This window comes from Gobio gobio (genome assembly GCF_949357685.1).
Source record: "Gobio gobio genome assembly, chromosome: 22".
In the NCBI taxonomy this organism is placed as follows: domain Eukaryota; kingdom Metazoa; phylum Chordata; class Actinopteri; order Cypriniformes; family Gobionidae; genus Gobio; species Gobio gobio.
Window position 1 is genome coordinate 20,743,907 of NC_137118.1, and position 22,458 is coordinate 20,766,364.

Consider the following 22,458-nt stretch of genomic DNA (forward strand, 5'->3'; position numbering starts at 1 on the left):
AATCGTTATAGCTAAACACAGTGAAATTGTAATATTTTACTACTAAAGAGAACACTTAAATTGTCGCGTGCGGATTGTGTGATAAATTCAACGAATCAGTGAATCAAATGGAAAACCAGTTTGTTGAAATTAACCTTTCGAACGAACCGACTCGTTCAAATGAATCGTACTCCTCGGCGCTGATGCTAAAGCTGGTAGGTCCAATTGGCCTCTGTCGAACCAGAGCAACAGCTGATAGGCGTACAGTTTAATCCATTGGAAAATGTTCGGTAACGAATTATTCTCTCCCAATTGAAGCAACAGGAGGAAGATGATCTTCCCTCGATTTGCTAATTTGTAAAAATGTCTTACAGAGCTCTTATAATACTTGGAAAATGGCAATATACCAGAAAACTTGTGGTTAGTCTGTAGTTCATATTTTATTGCATGTATTAATGCTGATAAACTTAAATGTCTGAAACGGTTTTATTAAATGGATGAACTAAAACTGGCTCACTTAGAGTACGGTGTTTATCTCCCCCTAGTGTTCACCTGTTGTCATTGTCACTTTAAATCGTCAATGACGAGGGTAAAACGAGGCATTTATACACTGATCAGGCATACATTATGAGGTGAAGTGAATAACACTGATTATCTCTTCCTCACGGCACCTGTTAGTGGGTGGATATATTAGGCAGCAAGTGAACATTTTGTCCTCAAAGTTGATGTGTTAGAAGCAGAAAAAAGCATCTGTGGGATGTGCTGAACAAACAAGTCCGATCTTTGGAGGCCCCACCTCGCAACTTACATGACTTAAAGGATCTGCTGCTAACATCTTGGTGCCAGATACCACAGCACACCTTCAGGGGTCTAGTGGAGTCCATGCCTCAACGGGTCAGGGCTGTTTTGGCAGCAAAAGGGAGACCAACACAATATTAGAAAGGTGTTATGCCTGATCAGTGTATGTATGGTTTTTAATAACATTTGTGCAGCACCATATTAATGTATTTACATACTGATTTACATAATGTTATGATGCTTATATTGCAAATACATTAAAATATTCATCATGGAAATACATTTATATTATGCACTTTACACTGTCATTTCACCTAATGGCTTTATCTCCTTAACTTTAGCTTTGAAGTTAACTTAATATTGTTTCATGCAGAACTCCGTTTGCGTAAAAAAGCATATCGCTACCTTTATTCAAATTTGTAATCGATTACCAATGAAACAAAACACTTGCAAGAAATACTTAACATAACATTTTATTCTGTAAATCACTATAGGTAGAATGAAAACTAAGGATGCACGTGTCATTGGATCTCTACATGTTCAGAAAAGTTGCTTTCCTGTAGTTCACAGTCCAATGTCAATGAGAGTTTTGTTCTGTAATTGTTTGGGCGAGTCCTTTACACTGAAAAAACGCATCCTGACATGGTTCACGACCCAGGAAGGTTTTCAGCATATCCATGCCATCCGCTGAACCTCCTGTTTCCAGGACCACACGCCTGTATTCCCGGCCCACCTGCACGTCAAAACAAACAAACATACACATGATAGTTATCATAAAAGGGCAAGCCGAAACAGTCATAACATGTGATTACATTAATGACCAGATGTTGCTATTTATACACTGGATTTAATATTTTACAAGTCAATTGTGACAATGAAATCACACGTATTGTGAAAGCGCTATACAAATAATCTTCCTTCATCCTTCAACAGTACTATGACTAACTATGACACAACACTCACTCATTTGCACAACAATTGTATGAACAATTGTACTCAGCTAGTACTATTCCTGAGGCATCTATTATTATAAACAATATCTATTCTTAGCAGGTAATCGCTCCACAGCAGTTTCACATCATGAACCAACATGTGCGTCACTCTTGATAACAGTCTGCTACATGCCCAAAATGGAAATATGAATGTGGAAATGCTGGCACATCAGTCATGTGGTAACTATCAAATGCTATTATGACTCAGTTCTCAATGACCGTTCTCTATTAAAATGTGCTTTGCCATGATGAGGGAATCTAAACATGAATCGCATGTTTTCTTAATTCACTCTCACCAATTGATAGCTAGAAAAACAAGACTGAAACCTTTGGATTCAAGATCCCTTCCTTTTTGAAGCGACTGAAGAAGATGTCCATGGAGTAGACTTCACTCCACAGGTAGCTGTAGTACTGACCGTCATATCCTCCGGCTAAATGACTGAAACTAGCCGTCATGTTTGTGCCTGCAGAGAACATGTAGAAATAACACATAAGAGGCTTATACAGAAGTCTTTAGCTTTAAAAAAAAAAAAAGTCATAATAACATCTTTAAAATAAATACATTAGAGGTGGGAATCGTTTGGTACCTATGATTCAATTCAAAACGATTCTTGAGGTCAGGATTCGATTACAAATCAATTCGATTTTTGACCTCTCTCTTTGATTTTAGAATTAAATAGACTTTAAAAAGTTTAATTAAGAAGTTTTTGCTTCTGTGTCTTTAAAAACGCAAGGTGCAGGGCGTTGGATTGAAAAAAACAAGCTCTAGAGAGGTGTATTTTTTCGTTTAACTTGATCATTGCGAACCCTGTGTAATGTTTACAAAAGGAAAAAAGCAGTGCAGTGGATTGCAAAAACACATGTTGTTGCCATTTATGCAGAAAACGTTTTTGTTTAAAGACGAAAGACATGAAAGTGCTGGGTAGATTACTTACAATTGCAAATTACATGATGAAAATAGTACTTTGTGACGTAATCCATTACATTACACATTTAAGGTAATGTATTCCGACTACTTTTAGATTACCTTTGACCTAACTTGTTCATCATATTGATTTGAATAGGACAATCTTGTACCATATTGATATAAAAATAGAAATGAAATATATTCAGTTTTTTTTTAATCCACAACATGAAATGCATTAAATAATACATCACACCATTGTTTCCCAGACTGGGGTTCTTGAGTTTAATGAAAAGCTAATAATTAATTAAATCATACAAATGTCAAATTAAAATAAATAAATAAAAACAAAATCAATAAAAGAGATGAAATACTTTTTTAAATGCATTTTATAATACTCTATGCTTGTCATGTGACTCTTAACACTTATCCACAAATCTAGAAGACTTTTCTTTTTGAACATATCATATACAGTTGTGGTCGGAATTATTGGCACCCCTGGTAGATATGATCAAAGATGGCCTTAAAAATAAATCTGCATTGTTTATCTTTTTGATATATCTTTAAAAAAAATTCGCAAAAATCTTTTCATTGAAGTAAAAGAATGGAAAGTCGGGGGAAAGTCTGATTATGAAATAAATGTTTTTCTCCAAAACCTATTGGCCACAATTATTGGCACCCCAAGAATTTAAAGTAAAATATCTCTGAAGTATATTCCTATTAATATTTAAATTTTTTAGCACACCAGGTGACTAGGAACATGAAATTGTCTAGCTATTACGTCTTGTTCCACAGGAGTATAATTATGAGGAAACACAAAGGCCAAATTCCCTTAATCACAATGAGTAAAACCAAAGAATATTTAGTTCTGATGTGCAGCAAAAGATTGTTGAGCTTCACAAAATAGAAAGTGGCTGTAAGAAAAAAGCTAAAGCACTGAAAATCCCCATTTCCACCACCAGGGCAATAATTAAGAAGTTCCAATCAACTAAAGATGTTACGAATCAGCCTGGACGAGGACGTGTGTCTATATCGTCCTAATGCACCGTGAGGAGGAGAGTTTGAGTGGACAAAGACTCTCCAAGGGTCACAGATGGAGAATTGCAGAGATTAGTTGAGTCTTGGAGTCAGAAAGACTAAAAAAAAGAATCAAACAACTTCTACATCACCACATGTTGTTTGGGAGGGTTTCAAGAAAAATCCATCTTGCTCATCCAGAAACAAACTCCAGCAGATTCAGTTGTCAGACACGACTGGAACTTCTAGTTCTGTGGTCACTGGTCAGATGAATCTATAAAAAGTGTTTTTTGGCAGCAAACACACCAGATGGGTTTGGTGCAAACAGGGATAAAAAGTACCTCATGCCCACGGTTAAATATACTGCTGGATCTTTAATGTTGTGGGCCTATTGTTTGCTGGAGGTCCTGAACATCGTTCAGATACATGGTATCTTAAAATGGGTTGTGGTTGGATCTTCCATCAGGAAAACATTCCAAATCAAACATAGGGTTCAGGTCCCTATAGAAAATGAGTGGGGTGAACTGGAGAGAAGCAGCACCAACATGGATATGGGAATCTGAAGGATCTGGAGAGATTCTGTATGGAGGAATGGTCTCTGATCTCTTGTCAGGTGTTCTCCAAACTCCTCAGGCATTATAGAAGAAGACTCAGAGCTGTTATCTTGGCAAAAGGAGGTTGCAAAAAGTATTTAATAAAAGGGTGCCAATAATTATGGCCAACGTGTTTTGGAGAAAAGCATTCATTTCAAAATGTGATTTACCCTCACTTTCAATTCTTTTACTTCAATGAAAGTTTAGATTTTTGTGCATTTTTGGAATAAAAGATAAAAAGGATAAACAATGCAGATTTATTTTTACAGCCATATTTGATCATATTTACCAGGGGTGCTAATAATTCTGACCTCAACTGTATTAGTGATAGACTTTTTTTAGAAAGGAACATTTAGAAAATAAAAAAAGAAGATTTGAGGAGAATCAATACATTCTGAATAATTTACTAACACTGTGTATATATTTAATCATGTAATCAATAAAAATTAAACTATGGTCTGATTATGAGTATTTTAAAATGTATTATAATCCAATTACAAGTACTTCATTTTTGGAATCTGATTACATAATGCAGATGACATATAATCGGTTATTATCCAGTACAGCAGTGAAAGGGGAAAAAATGGCAGGTCTAGAGACGCGTTTAAAAAAAAAAAGTTAAACCACTTTTAACTTGAGCATTGTGTTTTTAGAACACCATGCCATGTGTGTGACGCTGCAAAACACAAGAGTGCAACAGTCAAACATGTCCGTCCAGACTTTTAGAATTAAACTGATAGATTTTTACTTCTGTACCTTTAAGGGGCCATTCACACAAAATGTGTTTCTGCATTCTTATATGCTTTGTCATGTTAACAAAGTAAAACTATGCAGTGGATTGAAAAAAAAAAAAACATTCTGTGGCCATTCACACAGAACACATTTTTACATTTACAAAACGTGAGACACTAGGCAGAGAAAAAAGGGTCTAGAGATTTTTGCTGAGTAATGTAATTTAAAGCAGACACTGGACTCTGGCAAGAGGGTCATCTCCATGTTTTAGCCATATCGTGGCAAGACACTGCAGAAGATGTGAGACGAAAACGCAACAGTTAAACACATTTAGCACAACCTTATGTAGAAAAAGAATGGAAAAGCAGCGCAGTGCAAAAACGTGTTCTGTGTGAACAAGACTAAAGGTATCATATGCAAATGAGCTCTGCATGTGAATGAGTGACTGTTCACACCAAGCTGCTGAACACTAAATAGTCGTTGATGTGTTAATGTGCTCATTAGACGAGGTGTCATAAGCGTGTTGAGACTCATTGCCTGCATATGTGTTTATGACCTGGTGTGGCTGGGATTCCCAGGATGTCTTTGCTGTGCTTGGCAAACTCGGCTGCAGTATCCGCTCTGTCTTTAGTGTGGAGCGTTTGGTCAGCTTTACTGAGAACAATCTGCCTGAGGTTCATCAGACCTGCGGACAGAGACAGTTTTAAATGACAAACTGACATATATTTGAAAAACGTTGTTTTTGTGTTCACCCCTTTACCACAAATATGTATAGAATATATTTAAAGTGTTCCTATTATGGTTTTTCAAATATTCCCTTTCATGCAGTGTGTAATATAGCTGTGTGTGAATGTAAACATTCTGCAAAGTCTAAAGTGCCTGATAAATAAAGTTATTGTCTCCCAAAAGAAAGAATCGTCGCTGAACCGCCTATACGAGTCGTTTGTATTTTGAATCCCACTGCGTGACAGTTCTACGCTACTAGAAAATCCGCCCGCGAACAACTTGACCAGCCCTCAAACGCCATTTTACTGACGACTGCTTCTTAAATCTCAAGTTCAACCAAGCGGCAACCTCCCGCAGTTTCTCTTGAAGCCAATACGGACGTGATTTAAACTGCAATTCATCGACTGGCCACTAGGGACAGGCTCCAGAAGGGAGCAGAATCTCAATGAGCCCCCTGTTAAAATGCCCAACTTTACAGCAGAAAAAACATGTTTACAGCCTGGTACAAATTGTGGTTTTGGTCTATATGGCTAATTTTGCCCTTCATGACAACTGTGAGGGGGTTGAAGTTTTTTAGGACTCATTCGTTTACATTATAAAACGCCTTAAAGTCAGTGTTGGGGAGTAGTTAACTACAAGTAGCTAAGCTACTAACTTAACTACATTTTTCAGAAGCTTGTCAGTAGCTCAGTTGCTTTTAAAACAATGTAGCTTTTCCAGTAGCTAACTACTTTTTCCAGCAAGTAGTGGTGTAGCGCGACCAAAAGCTATCCGTTTTGTGTTCTGACGAGCCTGCAATGCATTGAAGCAGCAGTGTTTTCTTCTTATTTGATCACATACTAAAATCGCACGTCACCGCCATCTATTGTTTCATCGCGCATCTTGTGGCTTTATGGTTCACAGAGAAGAGATCGTCTGATGATTATGTAAAGGACGTACAGGAGTGGGTTGATAACTTCACACGAATCGACTAGTAAAGGTTACGCTTGATTTACACAAACAAAAGATTAAAACGCTGTCTGCGTCGAAGACTTCAAGCACATACAGGTGAATATATATATATGCATGCATTTTTGTCTTCTCCTGTGTATCAAAGTTGCTTATATTTTGTTCTTGCATTGATGGGACATGACATTTGTAGCGATTTTGCACTTTGACAGTCAGTTTCAGATATAGACTACATTTGAGTATTGTATATTTGGATAGTTTCCAAAATAAAACTTTACTCTTATCATAATTGTATTGCATTGTGTTGTTTTAAACCACAAACATTTAACTTAAAACATTCTTCATTAACGATTATTCAGTTATTTGTAAATATGCAATTTAATTGTAAAAATACTGCTCAGAATCACAACCTGCAAGTACGAATAATTATTGATGTATATATTTTCTACCGGGTGTTCAAAATATGTAGTTTTGTGTAACGTAATTAGTTTCCGGCTAACCCGCGTTATTACTGTCTTACTGAAATAGTTCTGCTAATCAGCTGTGGGCCACTATTACGTAAAACTGTGTCTATTAATGCAGATTGTCTGTTGTTCTTACTACTTTGAGTAAAGATAAAGGATGGAGCAAGATTTGTTTTACAAACTTTAATGTTACATCAGTCATTGACGTCAGTGCTCGGCTGCTGTATGCACTGTTATTGAAACAGTTCCCACATGTGCACCGCAATAAAGGTGCTATAGGAAGCCTCCAGACAGAGCTGGAGTTCAGTTATGGTAATGAGCATTTAGCTTCTGAACCACATGCTGTATGCATGCGGTAGACCAATCACAACAGACTGGGCCATCTGGCCAATCAGAGCAGAGTAGTCTCGCGTAAAGGACTGATTCATCCATCAAGTCGTTTGAGAATCACTGAAAAATGTGGTGATGTGTAATGTATATTATGAGAAAATGAAAATGTTTTTTGACCTTTGATGCATGTAAACAAAATCATAGGGGCACTTTAAAGTAACAGGAAAAGCTCAGATCAGAATAATGTTTCAGTAGTAATCTGTTAATAGTGTTTAACTGATATTAAAGGTCCCGTTTTTCCTGTTTTTTTGAAGCTTTGATTGTGTTTACAGTGTGCAATATAACATGTGTTCATGTTTCGCGTGTAAAAAAAATAGTATTTTTCACACAATTTACTTATCTGTATACCGCTGTTTTCACTGTCCTAAAAACGGCTCGAAGATTTCCTTATTCTATGAAGTCCCTCCTTCAGAAATACGTAACGAGTTCTGATTGTGCCAGCGGTTCCCATGTTGTGATTCGACAGCAGCTTAGCGCACGTTGCCCAGAAAGGTCACGCCTCTTACCATAACGGGGAGATGCATGCGCTCAAAGTACAGCGTCCCAGAGGGGCCAATCAAAGGTGATTTGACTCCGGGATGAAAACAACAGCGTCTGGACGACATGGCGACAAACACTCAACAAACGCAACCGAACGCAACACTTCCTCTTCTCCCACGTGGGAGAGCAACAAGACCACGCCCCCTCTTTTTGCGTATTCTTGTGGGCGGAGGTTAGTCGACAAACTGCTCTACTGACGTCATTAAAGCAGGATGTACAGGGATGTAGTCCAAACCGGCCGTTCGCTGAAGGCTTTGAAAGGGAACTTCTGTTAAATAAAATATCTCGCTTGGCATTGAACTTTGAGCTTTATAATTTTACAGGTATTATTTATGCTCTAACAGCAACATTACACACTAACTAAAGTTTGAAAAATGGGATCACGAAGAACAGGACCTTTAAATACAAAAAGACAGTATTTGTTATATAAATAAAATGTAAAAATACTATAAATGAGAATTAAAAAATGTTTTTATTAATAATTAATGCTCCTAAAATAGGCTTAATTTACTTTATGCAAAATATTATTTTATGTTTATATTTGTTAGGCCTATATATGTTACATCCCTCTGAATAATCTTCCCTCACGAACATACAGATGTTGATTATATAAATGTAGTGAATGTGGGGTCAAATCTGACCTGTGTTTGCCACTCTAGATGCAATGAGTTTATCCAGCAGACCTTCTGGGATCGGGCTGCCATCTTTGTAGTGGCGGGACATCCTCCTGAGAGGCTCTTTCTCCCAAACCCAGTTCTCCAGCATTTGAGACGGCACCTCCACAAAATCAGTCTCCACCTGCGTCCCACTGAACTCTGCATAGCGGGTCTGGAACATGCCGGTTGACAGAGAAAATCACATTTGGTACCGCCAGTTATATTTCTTATTGATTTGAGATTTTCATTCAGTATGGTCTCAGACTTTTGGACCATCTTTATGTTTAAGAATACTGACGTACCCGGGAGCAGAGCTCATGCATAACATGTCCAAATTCATGGAAGAAGGTCTCCACCTCATGGTGCTGCAGTAAGGAAGGCCAGTTGCTTGTGGGTTTTGTGAAGTTGGCCACCATGGCAGCCACAGGCATCCTACGATTCCCATCGGGCCCAAGACATCCTGGCTGGAGCCCAAAGCACGCAGCATGGCCATACTTACCCTCCCTGAAGATTAAAATAAATACCAATAAATCTGGATCAAGACTGTTTCAGGTCATTACATCCATGGCCAATAAGCCAGTTCCTTAAAAAAAGGACATGAAGTATTCATCAGATTTCATCTGCATGCTCAGAACTGCACCGGAGTGGCTTAAGTTAACAAACCTTGTTTAGTTTAGATCAGCATGCCTTTCCAGGCTGGTTTCAATGTTACTGTTAGTAATATTTTTGCAGGTGTCAACAGGCTAAATGTAAGACTTTTTAAGACCATTATAAATGCAATTTAAGACTTATTTCATGTCCTTTCACGTCCAAAAATGAATCTATTCACATTCAACATGAACATTCAACTGAATATAACCACATAGAACTGTGTGTAACCTAGAAATTGATGAGATAAAATAAAGTAAAATTAAAAAGAACAAAAAAATATCAAATAAAACATTAAAAGGGGAAGCATTTTTTTTGATGGCTTTGTTCACCCATTTTCCAAATTTGTATTTGCCCTGCTTTCCATTCTGAAGAACTTATCTCTATGCCCTAATCCCATCAAAGGGTTTACCCTCCAGAGTTTCCATCAGTTGTACCCTTCAAAATCCTTCATTCCGAAGTGACCTTGGAAGTGGCCAGTTTTCAGCACTTTGAGTACTAACGTTAACTTCATAAGCCAATAAAGTTAAGACCTGTCTAAATCAACATTTTAAATTCTGATTATTGGATTTTAGACTTTTTTTAAGAACCAACAGAAACCCTGTTCTCTACTGTTATAGTATTTATTAACATTTTGAAAAAGCTTATTTTTATATTTTCAGTTGTTTTTATTTAAATTTTAGTAATTTTGTTATGAGCTTTCATAATTTTTAATAGTTTTTTGGTAACACCTTATAACAAGTTCTCATTTGTTAACATTAGTTGATGCATTAACTAACATGCACTAACGGCGTTTAATATATTTCAATTGACCAGCACATCTATTCTGTTTACCATCACAACTAAGTTGATGAAGCTGGTCAATGAACATATTGTTTCTGCTGAAGCTTGTTGACGATATAAATTTTACTAGTTAGCAAATCCAAAACTTAACACATGCTGGCTATTTCAGCACAGAAAAAACACTCTTAGTGAATGTCTAGAATGGTTTACCTGGGATGTAAGTCCAAATAAAACTGTCCAATTTCATCTCCAGTCACAGAGTCCAGTACAGAGTACAGTGTGATGCTATCATGCCACACGTGGGCATTCTTGACCTGCTGGAACGTCAGACCCAACAGATCCTGATATATATTCAGCAGGCCCTCTGTCACCACCTCCAGAGGGAAGTACTCGATCAGTTTGTCCTTATCCACTGCAAACTTCACTTGTTCCACCTGGTTCATGTAGTAGGGCATGTCCCATGCATGCAGCTGTCCGTCAAAAGCCAAGCCCCGCATCTCACAGTCAGCATGTTTGAGTGACAGCAGGTAATGCCGCTCCTGCTCGCCCACTGGTCTCAACCTCTTATACAACTCATCTATTGAGCACCAGAAACATTTGGGTTATATAACTCATTTAGACAGGTGGAAAACTATTCAGAGCTAAAGCACTATGAGCACCTGCCAAAACAGCTTCGACCCACCGAAGCAATGCTTTATGACACCCTTAAAAAAGTCCTGCACATTGGGTGAAGTGACCACGGATGGGATTTTTGTACCAGAACATTCCACAGATGCTTGATCGGATTGAGATCTGGGGTATCTGGAGGCCAGGGTGACACCTGGAACTACACCGATCAGGCATAACATTATGACCACTGACAGGTGAAGTGAACAACCTTGATTATCTCTTCATCACGGCATCTGTTAGCCCTCAAAGTGTTAGGAGCAGGAAAAATGGGCAAGCGTAAGGATTTGAGCAAGTTTGACAAGGGCCAAATTGTGATGGCTAGATGACTGGGTCAGAGCATCTCCAAAACTGCTGCTCTCGTGGGGTGTTCCCGGTCGGCAGGGGTCAGTATCTATCAAAAGTGGTCCAAGGAAGGAACAGTGGAGAACCAGTGACAGGGTCATGGGCAGCCAAGGCTCATTGATGCACATGGGGAGCGAAGGCTGGCCTGTGTGGTCCGATCAAACAGACGAGCTACTGTGGCCCTTATTGCTCAAGAAGTTAATGCTGGTTCTGATAGAAAGGTGTCAGAATACACAGTGCATCACAGTTTGTTGTGTATGGGGCTGCATAACCGCAGACCAGTCAGGGTGCCCACGCTGACCCCTGTCCACCGCCGAAAGTGTCCGATGTCATCAGAGCATCAGAACTGGACCACGGAACAATGGAAGAAGGTGGCCTGGTCTGATGAATCATGTTTTATTTTATATCACGTGGATGGCCAGGTGTGTGTGCATCGCTTACCTGGGGAACACATGGCACTAGGATGCACTATGGGAAGAAGGCAAGCCGACGGAGGCAGTGTGATGCTTTGGGCAATGTTCTGCTAGGAAACCTTGGGTCCTTAGGTTACTTTGACACGTACCACCTACCTAAGCGTTGTTGCAGACAATGTACACCCTTTCATGGAAACGGTATTCCCTGGTGGCTGTGGTCTCTTTCAGCAGGATAATGCGCCCTGCCACAAAGCAAAAATGAATTGAAGAGCACAACAACAAGTTTGAGGTGCTGACTTGGCCTCCAATTTACCCAGATCTCAATCCAATCGGTCTCCCATGGAGGCCCCACCCTGCAACTTACAGAACTGCTGCTAACATCTTGGTGCCAGATACATCAGCACACCTTCAGGGGTCTAGTGGAGTCCATGCCTCGACGGGTCAGGGCTGTTTTGGCAGCAAAAGTAGGACCAACACAATATTAGGAAGGTGGTCATAATTTTATGCCTGATCGGTGTATGTGTAGTATACTGGGTGCCAGGATACATTATCATGCTGAAAGACGCCACAGCCATTTTGGCCACATCCCACATGATTACTATGACAACCAACTAAAGCCCAGATCTTAATCATGCAGTTGATACGAAATAATCAACATGATTTGCTTCGCTTGTGTTGTGAATAGTCATAATGTTTGACCACTTACTATTCATCAAAAAATCCTGCAAAAATTGTGTCACAGTTTCCACTAAATATATGAAGCAGCACAACTGTTTTCTACATTGATGATAATAAGAAATGTTTCTTGAGTATCAAATCAGAATGATTTCTGAAGGATCTGGAGTAATGATGCTGAAAATTCAGCTTTGACCACTGGAATACATTTCAAATAGTAAACAGTTACATTTCACTTTATATTAAGGTGTCTGTGTTACAGTGTAATTATACATTTCAGAACTGAGTAATATTATTTAACTACATGTACTTACTATAGTGTTAGGGTTAGAATTAAGGTTTGTTTTAGGGTTAGTTGCATGTAATTATGCAAAAGCTATAGTTATTACTATAATAAGTACTATAGTAATTACTATGCACAATGTATAACAGGGACACTTAAAAAGTGTTACCAGAATTTTTACTCAAAATTCACTAAATAAATTATATTTATAATCAAAAAGCTACAAGAGGATTCTCTGCTACATCACAGACAGACGACAACATAATGAAACATGTCATGTCACTTTAAAAAACCGAACATGAGTACAGGGGTCACCAAAACTGCCTGTCCCTCCAGACACAACCTGTACGTGCCTGAATGTAGGTGCTGATCACAGAAAGAACTGGATAAAAAGACAAGAAAACATACCAAGAAATTGTGCCACATTTTCTGAATTTTTGGCCATGGTCATTTCCAGCATGTAATTGGCATGACTGCTGAAGCCCAGTAGTTTGGCTAGCCTTGCCCGCAACTCAATCAGCTGTTCAAGAATAGCAGTGTTCCCCTGTAAACAATGAGCAAACGTTAATAGTGCATAACTAGGACATGCCTTTTAGGATTCCTTTCCATGACTTGCCAGGGTTGGAAAACGGTTTAAAATCCCCTGATTTTTGCTAATCCTTCAAAGCCTAACTGAACCCAAAGTCTCATTAAAGGACATACAAGTTCAACCTACATCCTTGCACCTGCTGTGAAAGGCCATCTCCATCTTCCTCCTGGTTTCGGAAACATGACATCTTTTCATCAGGGGGAAGTAGTGGGGATAAGCAAGGGTGACTATATACCGCCCATCTTCTGTTTTCTCCAGGCCATTCACGTAGCTTTCCGCAAGACCCACTTGAGAAAGGAAGGAGGAAAATTGTGTCCAAGATGAATTCACTAAGGAGGCTTTTGCACCGGGTAGTTATATGAAATCAGTTATAGGAACTACCTGGACGGTCCCCCGAAAACGTAATGTTCCCCTAAGGCCCATTTTCTTTTTCTATTGATCGCTGTTTTCCATGTTCCTGGAGTTTGCCCATGGAGTAAGTATATGTAAACTGTGTGTACATGGCTTTTCAACGTACACTTACATCACTGGTAGTTCCTGTTATGCTGGGTTAGACCCTACTCTGAAGTTAGTCCCCCCAAAAGGCATTCCTATAACCAAAATCATTCCCAGTTCCTGTGGTGCAAACACGCCAACAAGAGGGTACTTCCGTTAATAGTTATAGGAACTGTGAAAACATGCTTACCGAGCTCTTCTTGCGAGAACGACAGCACTGTATTCTCTTCATTCAAATTTTGGTTGAAATCTATGGAGAGTTCACTTATTTTCTTAGAGATTGACTTGATTTCCTGAGAAAAAAGACATCGAAAGACCAATAAAAATAATCAATAATAACTCGATTTTTACAATTACCAGGGCTCAACAGTGGAAGATTTTCCAGGCAGAAAGTCCAAATTTCTCCTTGCCCTGCCAATGTTTTTATGTTTTCACTGGGCCCAACACAAAGTTATGAATTTATTTTTTTATTAATTTAAATGTATTAATTTATATTTACATTTATAATTTTAATATTATGTTTAATTTTTATTAGTGCTGTCAAAATTAGCACATTAACGCAACTAAATGTTGAAATTGATAGCTTTCAATTATACTGTAATGTTAAATGTCTATAATTAATGTTTTAAAAATCTATTTCATAGGAGACATCAGTAGCTGTATTAATATCAGTGATACTGGCCTTCATTCATAAAAAGATGCCATTACAACAAATATTTAAATGTCTTTAAGTTGTTTCTACATTAATTTGAGGGTAACTGTGAAATAATTACAATATAAAAATATTAAAAACTTTTTAAAGGTTTCTAATCATGATTAATTAGTGAACAAATATGCGATTAATTCGTTGTTTTTTATGAATCAATTGACAGCACAAATTTTGTAAAATTTTACATTTGCCGATATTAAAACTTAAAATTATAATTTTTTTTATATATATAAACAAAACTTTTATACATGATTTTACATTTATTTTTTATATTTATGAGAATTATTTAACAATTGTATTTATCCTTTGACACATTTAATGTAATTTTTCAATGCTATTTTAAAATAAGATTATTAATTTATATGTACATTTATAATTTTATTATGTTTAATTTTATATGAATAATTTCACATTTACAGTTATAACTTTATAATTTTAAATGTATAAACAAATTCTATACATGATTTTACATGTATTACTTAATATTTATCAGAATTATTTAAAAATAGTATTTATCATGCATTTTTCACACACATGCGTGTGTTTTTCTTTTCAGTGCCAAGTTTTCTATTTGCAATAATCGCTAGAATAGCAGCTGTTTTCTAGACAAAATAAAAGTGTTTTTTGCCTGTGACAAAATTGCTAGGATTTTAGAGGGAGATGCTCAGGTGTGCATTTTTCAGGTTTATGGGTTTGTTCGACTCACTAAAAAGTAAATACTGTGTAAAGTATGAGCAATAGTAATAGAGACACTCTACTAAGAAGAATCAAGATTATATGTGAATTCATCCTCACAGGCAAGTTTACAGTAAACACCAAACCAAACCTACTTCTTGTATATCCTTAGACAAGTGCAATCCATTCCGTTTCCCTAATTTGATCAGTCGTCCCAGGAATCTCTCCGACTCAGGCAATAAACCACTGGATTGTTTTTCCTATAAAGATAAAGAGGGAAATGCTGAGACTGTGAATGCCTGAAGTTATGTTTGCATGCGGTTCTGACACCAAGCCAAACTGACATGGGCCCGACACCGTATAGTGCCACATGCTTTCCTGTCAATGAAGTCTTCCACAGGGTCACAATGAGGACAGCGAGGACTCCATGCTGGCTTTCAGAAGAAATAGCAGGATCACTTTATTACAGCTCAATAAAAAAGACAGGAAAGCCTCGTCAAATGAGCGTTATTGGAGTAGAACGGCGAAAAATAGTGTCCTGCTCACTACAAAGGGACATTTCCACTCAAATAATAATCAAGCAATATGAAACTGTTTTGCTTTCCGACATGGACAAAGCCTCAATGAGCACTGCCAACACTGCCAAATGCCTAATTTTATGGGTCACCCCTATGAAACTGGACCTGGTTGCCAACTTCCCAGATGTCTTTTTAGTACCCAGAGATAAAGTTCTCCATTGATGAGTGATGACAGAGGTCATATTGATTACCTCCAATCATAAAACACATATTCATGCATTCATTCATTCAGGAAAACTGACCAATAAACTAAGAAGCAGGTGGTAACAATATTAATTAATAAAGGTTTAACATTTAAAAATACGGAAATACTTAAATTAACTTATTACATAAAGAAAATTACTAATCAGTTTGTTCCAAACCCATAAGACTTTTTTCATCTTTGAAAAACAAATGAAGATATTCTGATGAATTCTGTCTCTCTATTGAAAGTCTTTTACACCAAAACTTTGACCCCTCAACAAATTAAAAAAGCAATGCATCCGAATTCGCATAATATTAAAAAGGTATGTTCTAATATAAGCTATGAATGCATGTATGAATGAAATTTGGACGTTCTACATTTGCCATGTTGTCACGTCATTTGACCAACAGTGTCCGTTGTGTCGTTTCACTGTCATTCACAAATCCTCTACCGTGGCCTCATGGGATAGTAAAGTGTCCATCATATGCACACTTCAGAACCTCAGCAGAAATAGTAGGTCATCCAGGTATTTCACCTTCTGTTTTATTAATGAATGGCTACCACAGCCCTATCACCCTGTAGCCCAAAACTAGTTGCCCACTGAAGCTAAGCAGCTTTGAGCCTGGTCAGTACCTGGATGGGAGACCTCCTGGGGAAACTAGGTAGCTGCTGGAAGAGGTGCTAGTGAGGCCAGCAGGGGGTGCTCAACCTGGGGTCTGTGTGGGTCCTAACACCCCATTATAGAGACGGGGACATCTCCTTCGCATGAAACGTTAAACCGAGGTCCTGACTGTGGTCATTAAAAATCCCATGGCAATTCTCGTAAAGAGTAGAGATGTAACCCCAGTGTCCTGGCCACATTCCCTCCATTGGCCCTTGTGGCCTCATAATAATCTCCATCCTATGAATTGGCTCCATCTCTCTCCTCTCCACGTATAGCTGGTGTGTGGTGAGCGCACTGGCGCCGTTGTTCTGTGGCTGATCAACACATATTACATGTAGGCTCAAATCTGCTTGCTTGACATAATATAAGTCTCATTATAAGTCTGTTTTGAGCTGCCGTTGGCCATATGGATTACTCTTATGATTTATTTATGAACTATTTATGAGCTTGGTCATGTTGTGAGAATGCCATCAAGTCGCTTTCCACGTAAGGTACTGTACGGTCAATTACATATTGGCTCCTGTTCAGCAGGAGGCCAAAAAAAGAGACTAAAAGACCAACTAAAAGCCCTTCTTAAGAAGTGTGGGATAAACCCCACATCCCTGGAACGTAGCGCACTCTGGCGGCAACTCTGTCAGAATGGAGAACGAAGCTATAAAGACAGGAGAAATGAACTTAGCCTGTCTAAAAGACATCAGAGAAAGCAGGCCATGCTTGTTCCGCCACCCCCAAGACAATCCGGAGAAGTTTTGATATGCCCTGTCTGTAAAAGACAGTGTGCTTCCCGCATCGGACTATACAGTCATCAAAGAACCCACAAATCATAGAAGAAGTCATCATCTGACGACGATGGACTACCCAGAGAGAGATTTTTTGACAAATATAAAATAATATAATATAAAATAAAAATATCTTCAATTGTGTTTCAAAGATGAATGAAAGTTCTATTGGTTTGGAATGACAAAGAAAATGCCTGTCCAAAATGTCTTGGCGAGTATTCACGTGAACAGTCAGGTATGTTTTAAGTGAACGTAAACAGTTGAGAAAGAAAAGGCATGTGTAACAGTATAATGGATCCGTGTGTCAGGTCTTAAAGCGACAGCAGCCTAATTTACCTGCTGCCAAATTATGAGATATTAAATGAGATATTAAAAATATCTATATGGCAGTTTTTCCCCATGGTCTTGATGTCCGAATTGTGGCCAGTGAAAATGCTGAGTGGCTAGTAACTAGGGCTGCAACAACTAATTCAAAAAATTTATTATTTTTTTATCAGATTCATTGTTTGGAGGACAGCATTTGGGCAGCTTGTGGAATAACTTTGTTTAAAATAATGGATTCAAATTAATTTTCAAATTATTATTATTTTTTTAAATGTATAATAATTTTTAGATGTTTAATCCGATTAATCGAAAAATAATCGACTGATTAATCAATTATCAAAATAATCGTTAGTTACAGCCCTACTAGTAACTTTGGAAAACCACTAGCCACAGTGGCTGGTGAGCAAAAAAGTTAATAATTAAAAATGTTTTGGGTTAACTTAAGAATCATATTCTTTCACAAAGACTTTTATGTTTTACGAAGATTGTGTTATTATGGTGTTGATAGAAAAATTATGTTGTTCTTTTACCAATCTGTATTAAAAAGTGTCATTAGGTATGGTTTGTCCACCTGGTTCGGAAATGTCAATGTAAAATCCAAAACAAAGCTGCAATGTATAGAACAAACTGCTATGAAACTGACAGGACAGAAAGCCTATCCCAGTATCTAGTCTCTTTTTGAACAATGTACATTGAATGAGGCTAAAAGGATTTTAAATGACCCGTCACTACATTCCTGCTATGATCTGTCACCCTCTGGGAGAAGCAAGGCCGTAACCATGACTTAGACATCGGGGGGAGCAAAGTTTTTTGTTTTGTTTTTTTTTTACGTGGGGAAGGGGGGTGGCGGTAATGGTTTTATTGGTTTATCGAAAGTTATTAAATTACTACAGGATTAAAAGGGATTTAAAGGAACACTCCACCGTTTTTAGAAATAGACGGAAGTTTGGGGATTTCATGTGTTGCGTGTATCTCTGCGCCCAAGTAGCAGTGCTTCGCCTGTGCTTCCCCATAATATAGTCCCAAGTCAATATCTGCCTAGGAAATCGCCTAGTCTTAATCTGCATCGCTATTTGTACTCGTTGTGAATACGCAGGCCACAAGAAGTAATTAGGAGGGTTTTTTTTTTTGGATCACTTTTACTTGGAACATGCTAGCTGGCAACATAGGATTCCATTCATTATGCTAAGCTAAGATAGCGGCGACCCTGCCAAACTAAAACAATGCATGCACTGAGACAAAAATGCATTTGCCCACATATCTAAATGTAGGAAATAAGTTGAATAAGCCCAATTTCTAAAAACGGTGGAGTGTTTCTTTAAAGGGGCTATATGCGTTTTTCTGAAATTTAAACTCGCGACTGACACCTGTGGCCAAAAAACAGAACTGCTCTCATTTTCTGCTCGCTCTCGCAGTGGTGGTGACGTCACATCCGCAGACAGCGCGGGAAAAGACGACCCGCCAGAAAATAGGAAAAATAGGATACAGGCTTATAGGTGCACCCACTGTGAGCGGACAAGGTGTCAGTATGCTCATCAGGAGATGTTTGAGTCATAAATGGTAAAATAAAAAGGCTATTGTTACGTTTATTTTGGGGAAAAAGTTGCATATAGCCCCTTAAAGGAAATAAAGAAAAAGAAATAAGAATGGTAAAAGTTCCAGTTCTATTGCAGTTATGAAGTAAACTATTTGCAATAATATATTTTTTTAAATATGCACACATCACTCTTAATTCTTTTCGTCTGCCTAATATGTAAAAATGCAAAGCATTTCTTGTCATATCGAATTCAGTTATGATTAACATAAATAATGTCATATTTTAACAAAAAATGTCAAGTAGTTTGCATCACTTGATATTACTGTTGGGCGCTGAATGTTTTATCAGTCAAATATTAAATGTTTAGCTTACATTTTACGATACACTAAAGTACTATAACTAAAGTAAGCCCCGTCTTCTTTGATTTGAAAGGGGGTATTCTGACAGTGACGAGCGCTGTTAGACCGCTGAGGCAGACCAACCTAAAAATGTAACATTTTACTTTTGTCATCCTAGTAATGTAATGGAGGACAGCAGAGCAGCATAAAGAATATCAAATATTGGGGGGAGGAGGCAATTTGGTCATTTCTAATTATTCGGGTCTAATTATTATTGAGGGTTAGGGTTAGGGTTTGCTCAATGTCTATGGTGGTTATGGCCCTGAGGAGAATATAAAGAATTCCTTGCTGTAAACTAAACAGGTTCAAGAACTCATTTGTGCCAGTATCTAAGAGATTGTTGAATCTGGATCAGTGATGCCTTTTTTTTGCTTTTCATGATACCTGTGATGATGTGTATACTCATTGTGTGTATGGAACTTTGTAATACTTTTAGGTATATCAGGTGATGCTGGAATGTTGCTTTTCTTTGAGTCCACTCCAAATTTCCCTATCAGGGACAATAAAGTATATTTAATTTCATTTCATATGGGGGACTGTTTACATACTGTTTCGTGAGTACTGCATATTTAGACATTTTTGTATACTACATAGTGGAGAAGAACTTGTATTTGGATGGAGGGCTAGTGGTTAGTGCACATGCTCTGACACGTTTAGCCATGGAAATCATATGGGTGATATGAATTTGAATCCAGCTCATTTCCTGTACTCTTTCCACTGTACCATTAAAGGGATAGTTCACCCCAAAATGAAAATTCTTACTCACTCTCAAGATGTTCCAAGCCTGTATACATTTCTTTCTACTCAAAAGAAGATATTTTGAAGCATGTTGGCAACGAAACAGTATTTTTTTCCACACTATGGAAGTCAGTGGGGCATCAACTGTTTGGTACCCATATTCTTAAAGTTGCACTAGGTGACTCTCTACTGAAACATTTTTGTTGTGCTGGTTGAAAAGTCGTGATAGCAATCACTATGTTAAGCGGTCTAAATTTATTTAATAAGTATATATATCTTCAGTGGAAGGCGTAGGACCATAAAATATTTGTTCAATCATTGCATTCGGTCCGAATGAAATGATACCATGTGTTCCCTGTCAGTCAAAATGTGTTTGCATACCACTGCGCAGCCTGTTCACGCAGACATCATACTGTATGTCATCAGCGTGCTTCGAGTACGTTGTGTAGACAGAGTGAGAATGGCAGGCTAACAGCAACAACCTAACTTTCATTTTGAACCGACAACAAGTGGCAAGCATCTACATTTCAGTTCTATGTGCCGCTGACTTTGCCCTATGCACATAATTCAGTAAGATTTGACCGTGTTACCGCTATGCTGGCCTGGCTTTGGACGGCGATTTGCAGGAAGGGTGGGATTGTATGCTTTCAATGCTGGCAGGCTAAAATGAGCATTTCCCTGATCACCTGTTGCACCTTTAAAAATATTTTCTTTAAATGATGTAGTAAATGATGACAGAATTTTCACTTTTGGGTGAACTATCCCTTTAATAAAATGAAATGAAATAAAATGGATGAGCACACAACAACAGAATTATTAAGAATAACTTTACACTAGAATGATCAGAATACAACATCACACTGTAGTGTGGTACCTGCAGGGCTAAAAGCCTCTGAAACACATCCGCCCTCATGCTCACTTCCACATCAAAATTGGACAGGCATTTATCAGCCTCGGTGCTCGCCAATCTGACCTCTTTACATGGAGAGACATACTGGGGGAAGTCCAACATATGACGTGAAGCTGAAACAGAGTACGGAAAAGTGAATATGACAGCACAAAGACACAGATGAAAAAACTTCTTATAATTCGTCACTCACCGGCATAATCTGCTTTTGTATCTGCAATGACTTGCAGAGTATTCTCAAAGCACACCTTCCCGATGTCCACGGACCCCACTGAGTCATAGGCTTGCTTTATCCGCTGGATCAGTCTCTGTGTCCGATGTCGGATCTCTTCTGGGGTCAGATCCCATCGCAGGTTGTTGTTGTTCTTGTCAGCTGTGTTGGAGCAGCTGTGTGCGGATATGACTGATCCATTTTGAAGTGTCATCTTGAGCTTTGAGCTGGATATAATGACTCTGTATTATATTAAAGAAAAAGCCAGTATTAATACTTTCCAGTGACCACTGTGCAAATATAAGCCAGCATGGGCACTTGTATGCAGCTTCTTGTAACTTTAGAAAAAGATAAGCTACACATTACTGTACATAATACAGACAGAAGAGAAACTGTGTATTGCGTAGGGTCGCATGCTGTGAATGTTTCCCGCACTAACGATGGACACTTTCACATGTCTGTCAAAACAGGGTATGCGAACATGATCTGCTTGTGATACACTTATACTACTTCACATATGCCAGTTGCATTGCCTAGTTCTGAGAGAAGCCAATGAGATAACCTGACTAAAACCAGATATCCTCCAATACTAAAGCTTTGTAAGGAAAGTCCGAGCATTTATAGCTTGTCTACTTGAGCGTAGTCACATTCAATCATTCGGTTAATAGTAGTAGTGGCGATGTCAAACAACATATACAGCATAACCTGTGTTAAATAACAGAATTTACATTACCTTCTTACCGCTCGGGCCACGGAAATGCCGAAGATAAACATGGCATGCCTATAATTTCATACATGCACCGTGCAAAAATAACATGCAACTCCTACCGTCACACTCGACTGTTACAAACCAATACTAGTACTACTACTAAGATGAAGGTTTGGCTTTTGAATATTAATTACGTAAACCAACGTTCGCCCCTCAGGTCATTCTGATTGGTTACAAGGTAGACGTTGGGAGCTGGTCAGCTGGCGAATTAATGAATGAGGCGAAAGCTTGGCTTATGAATATTAAACAGGTAACAGTATCGTACATTACACGAACAACAACTCTGACGTGTTCCTTTTATTAAACGTCCAATTTAATTTGATTTAATTAAAACATGTTAACAGTGTTT

General features: G+C 38.1%; 1 protein-coding gene across 2 annotated transcripts; it reads right to left on the reverse strand.

Moving 5' to 3' along the window:
- Window positions 1-929: 929 nt before the first annotated feature.
- On the reverse strand, window positions 930-22,210 carry nln (neurolysin (metallopeptidase M3 family)). 2 transcript variants are annotated; one of them, XM_079804190.1, is made up of 13 exons: window positions 22,074-22,210; window positions 21,323-21,582; window positions 21,097-21,245; window positions 15,176-15,280; window positions 13,827-13,929; window positions 13,268-13,428; window positions 12,961-13,096; window positions 10,381-10,747; window positions 9,042-9,243; window positions 8,725-8,911; window positions 5,572-5,700; window positions 2,097-2,233; window positions 930-1,510 (listed from the first exon to the last, which is right to left on the reverse strand). In XM_079804190.1, exons 1-13 carry the CDS (start codon window positions 22,112-22,114, stop codon window positions 1,355-1,357), a joined length of 2,133 nt encoding a protein of 710 aa, XP_079660316.1. In that variant the 5' UTR covers window positions 22,115-22,210; the 3' UTR covers window positions 930-1,354. The 2 variants fall into 2 exon arrangements, with proteins under 2 accessions (XP_079660316.1, XP_079660317.1); XM_079804191.1 differs by having other exon boundaries at window positions 22,169-22,187.
- Window positions 22,211-22,458: the final 248 nt, after the last annotated feature.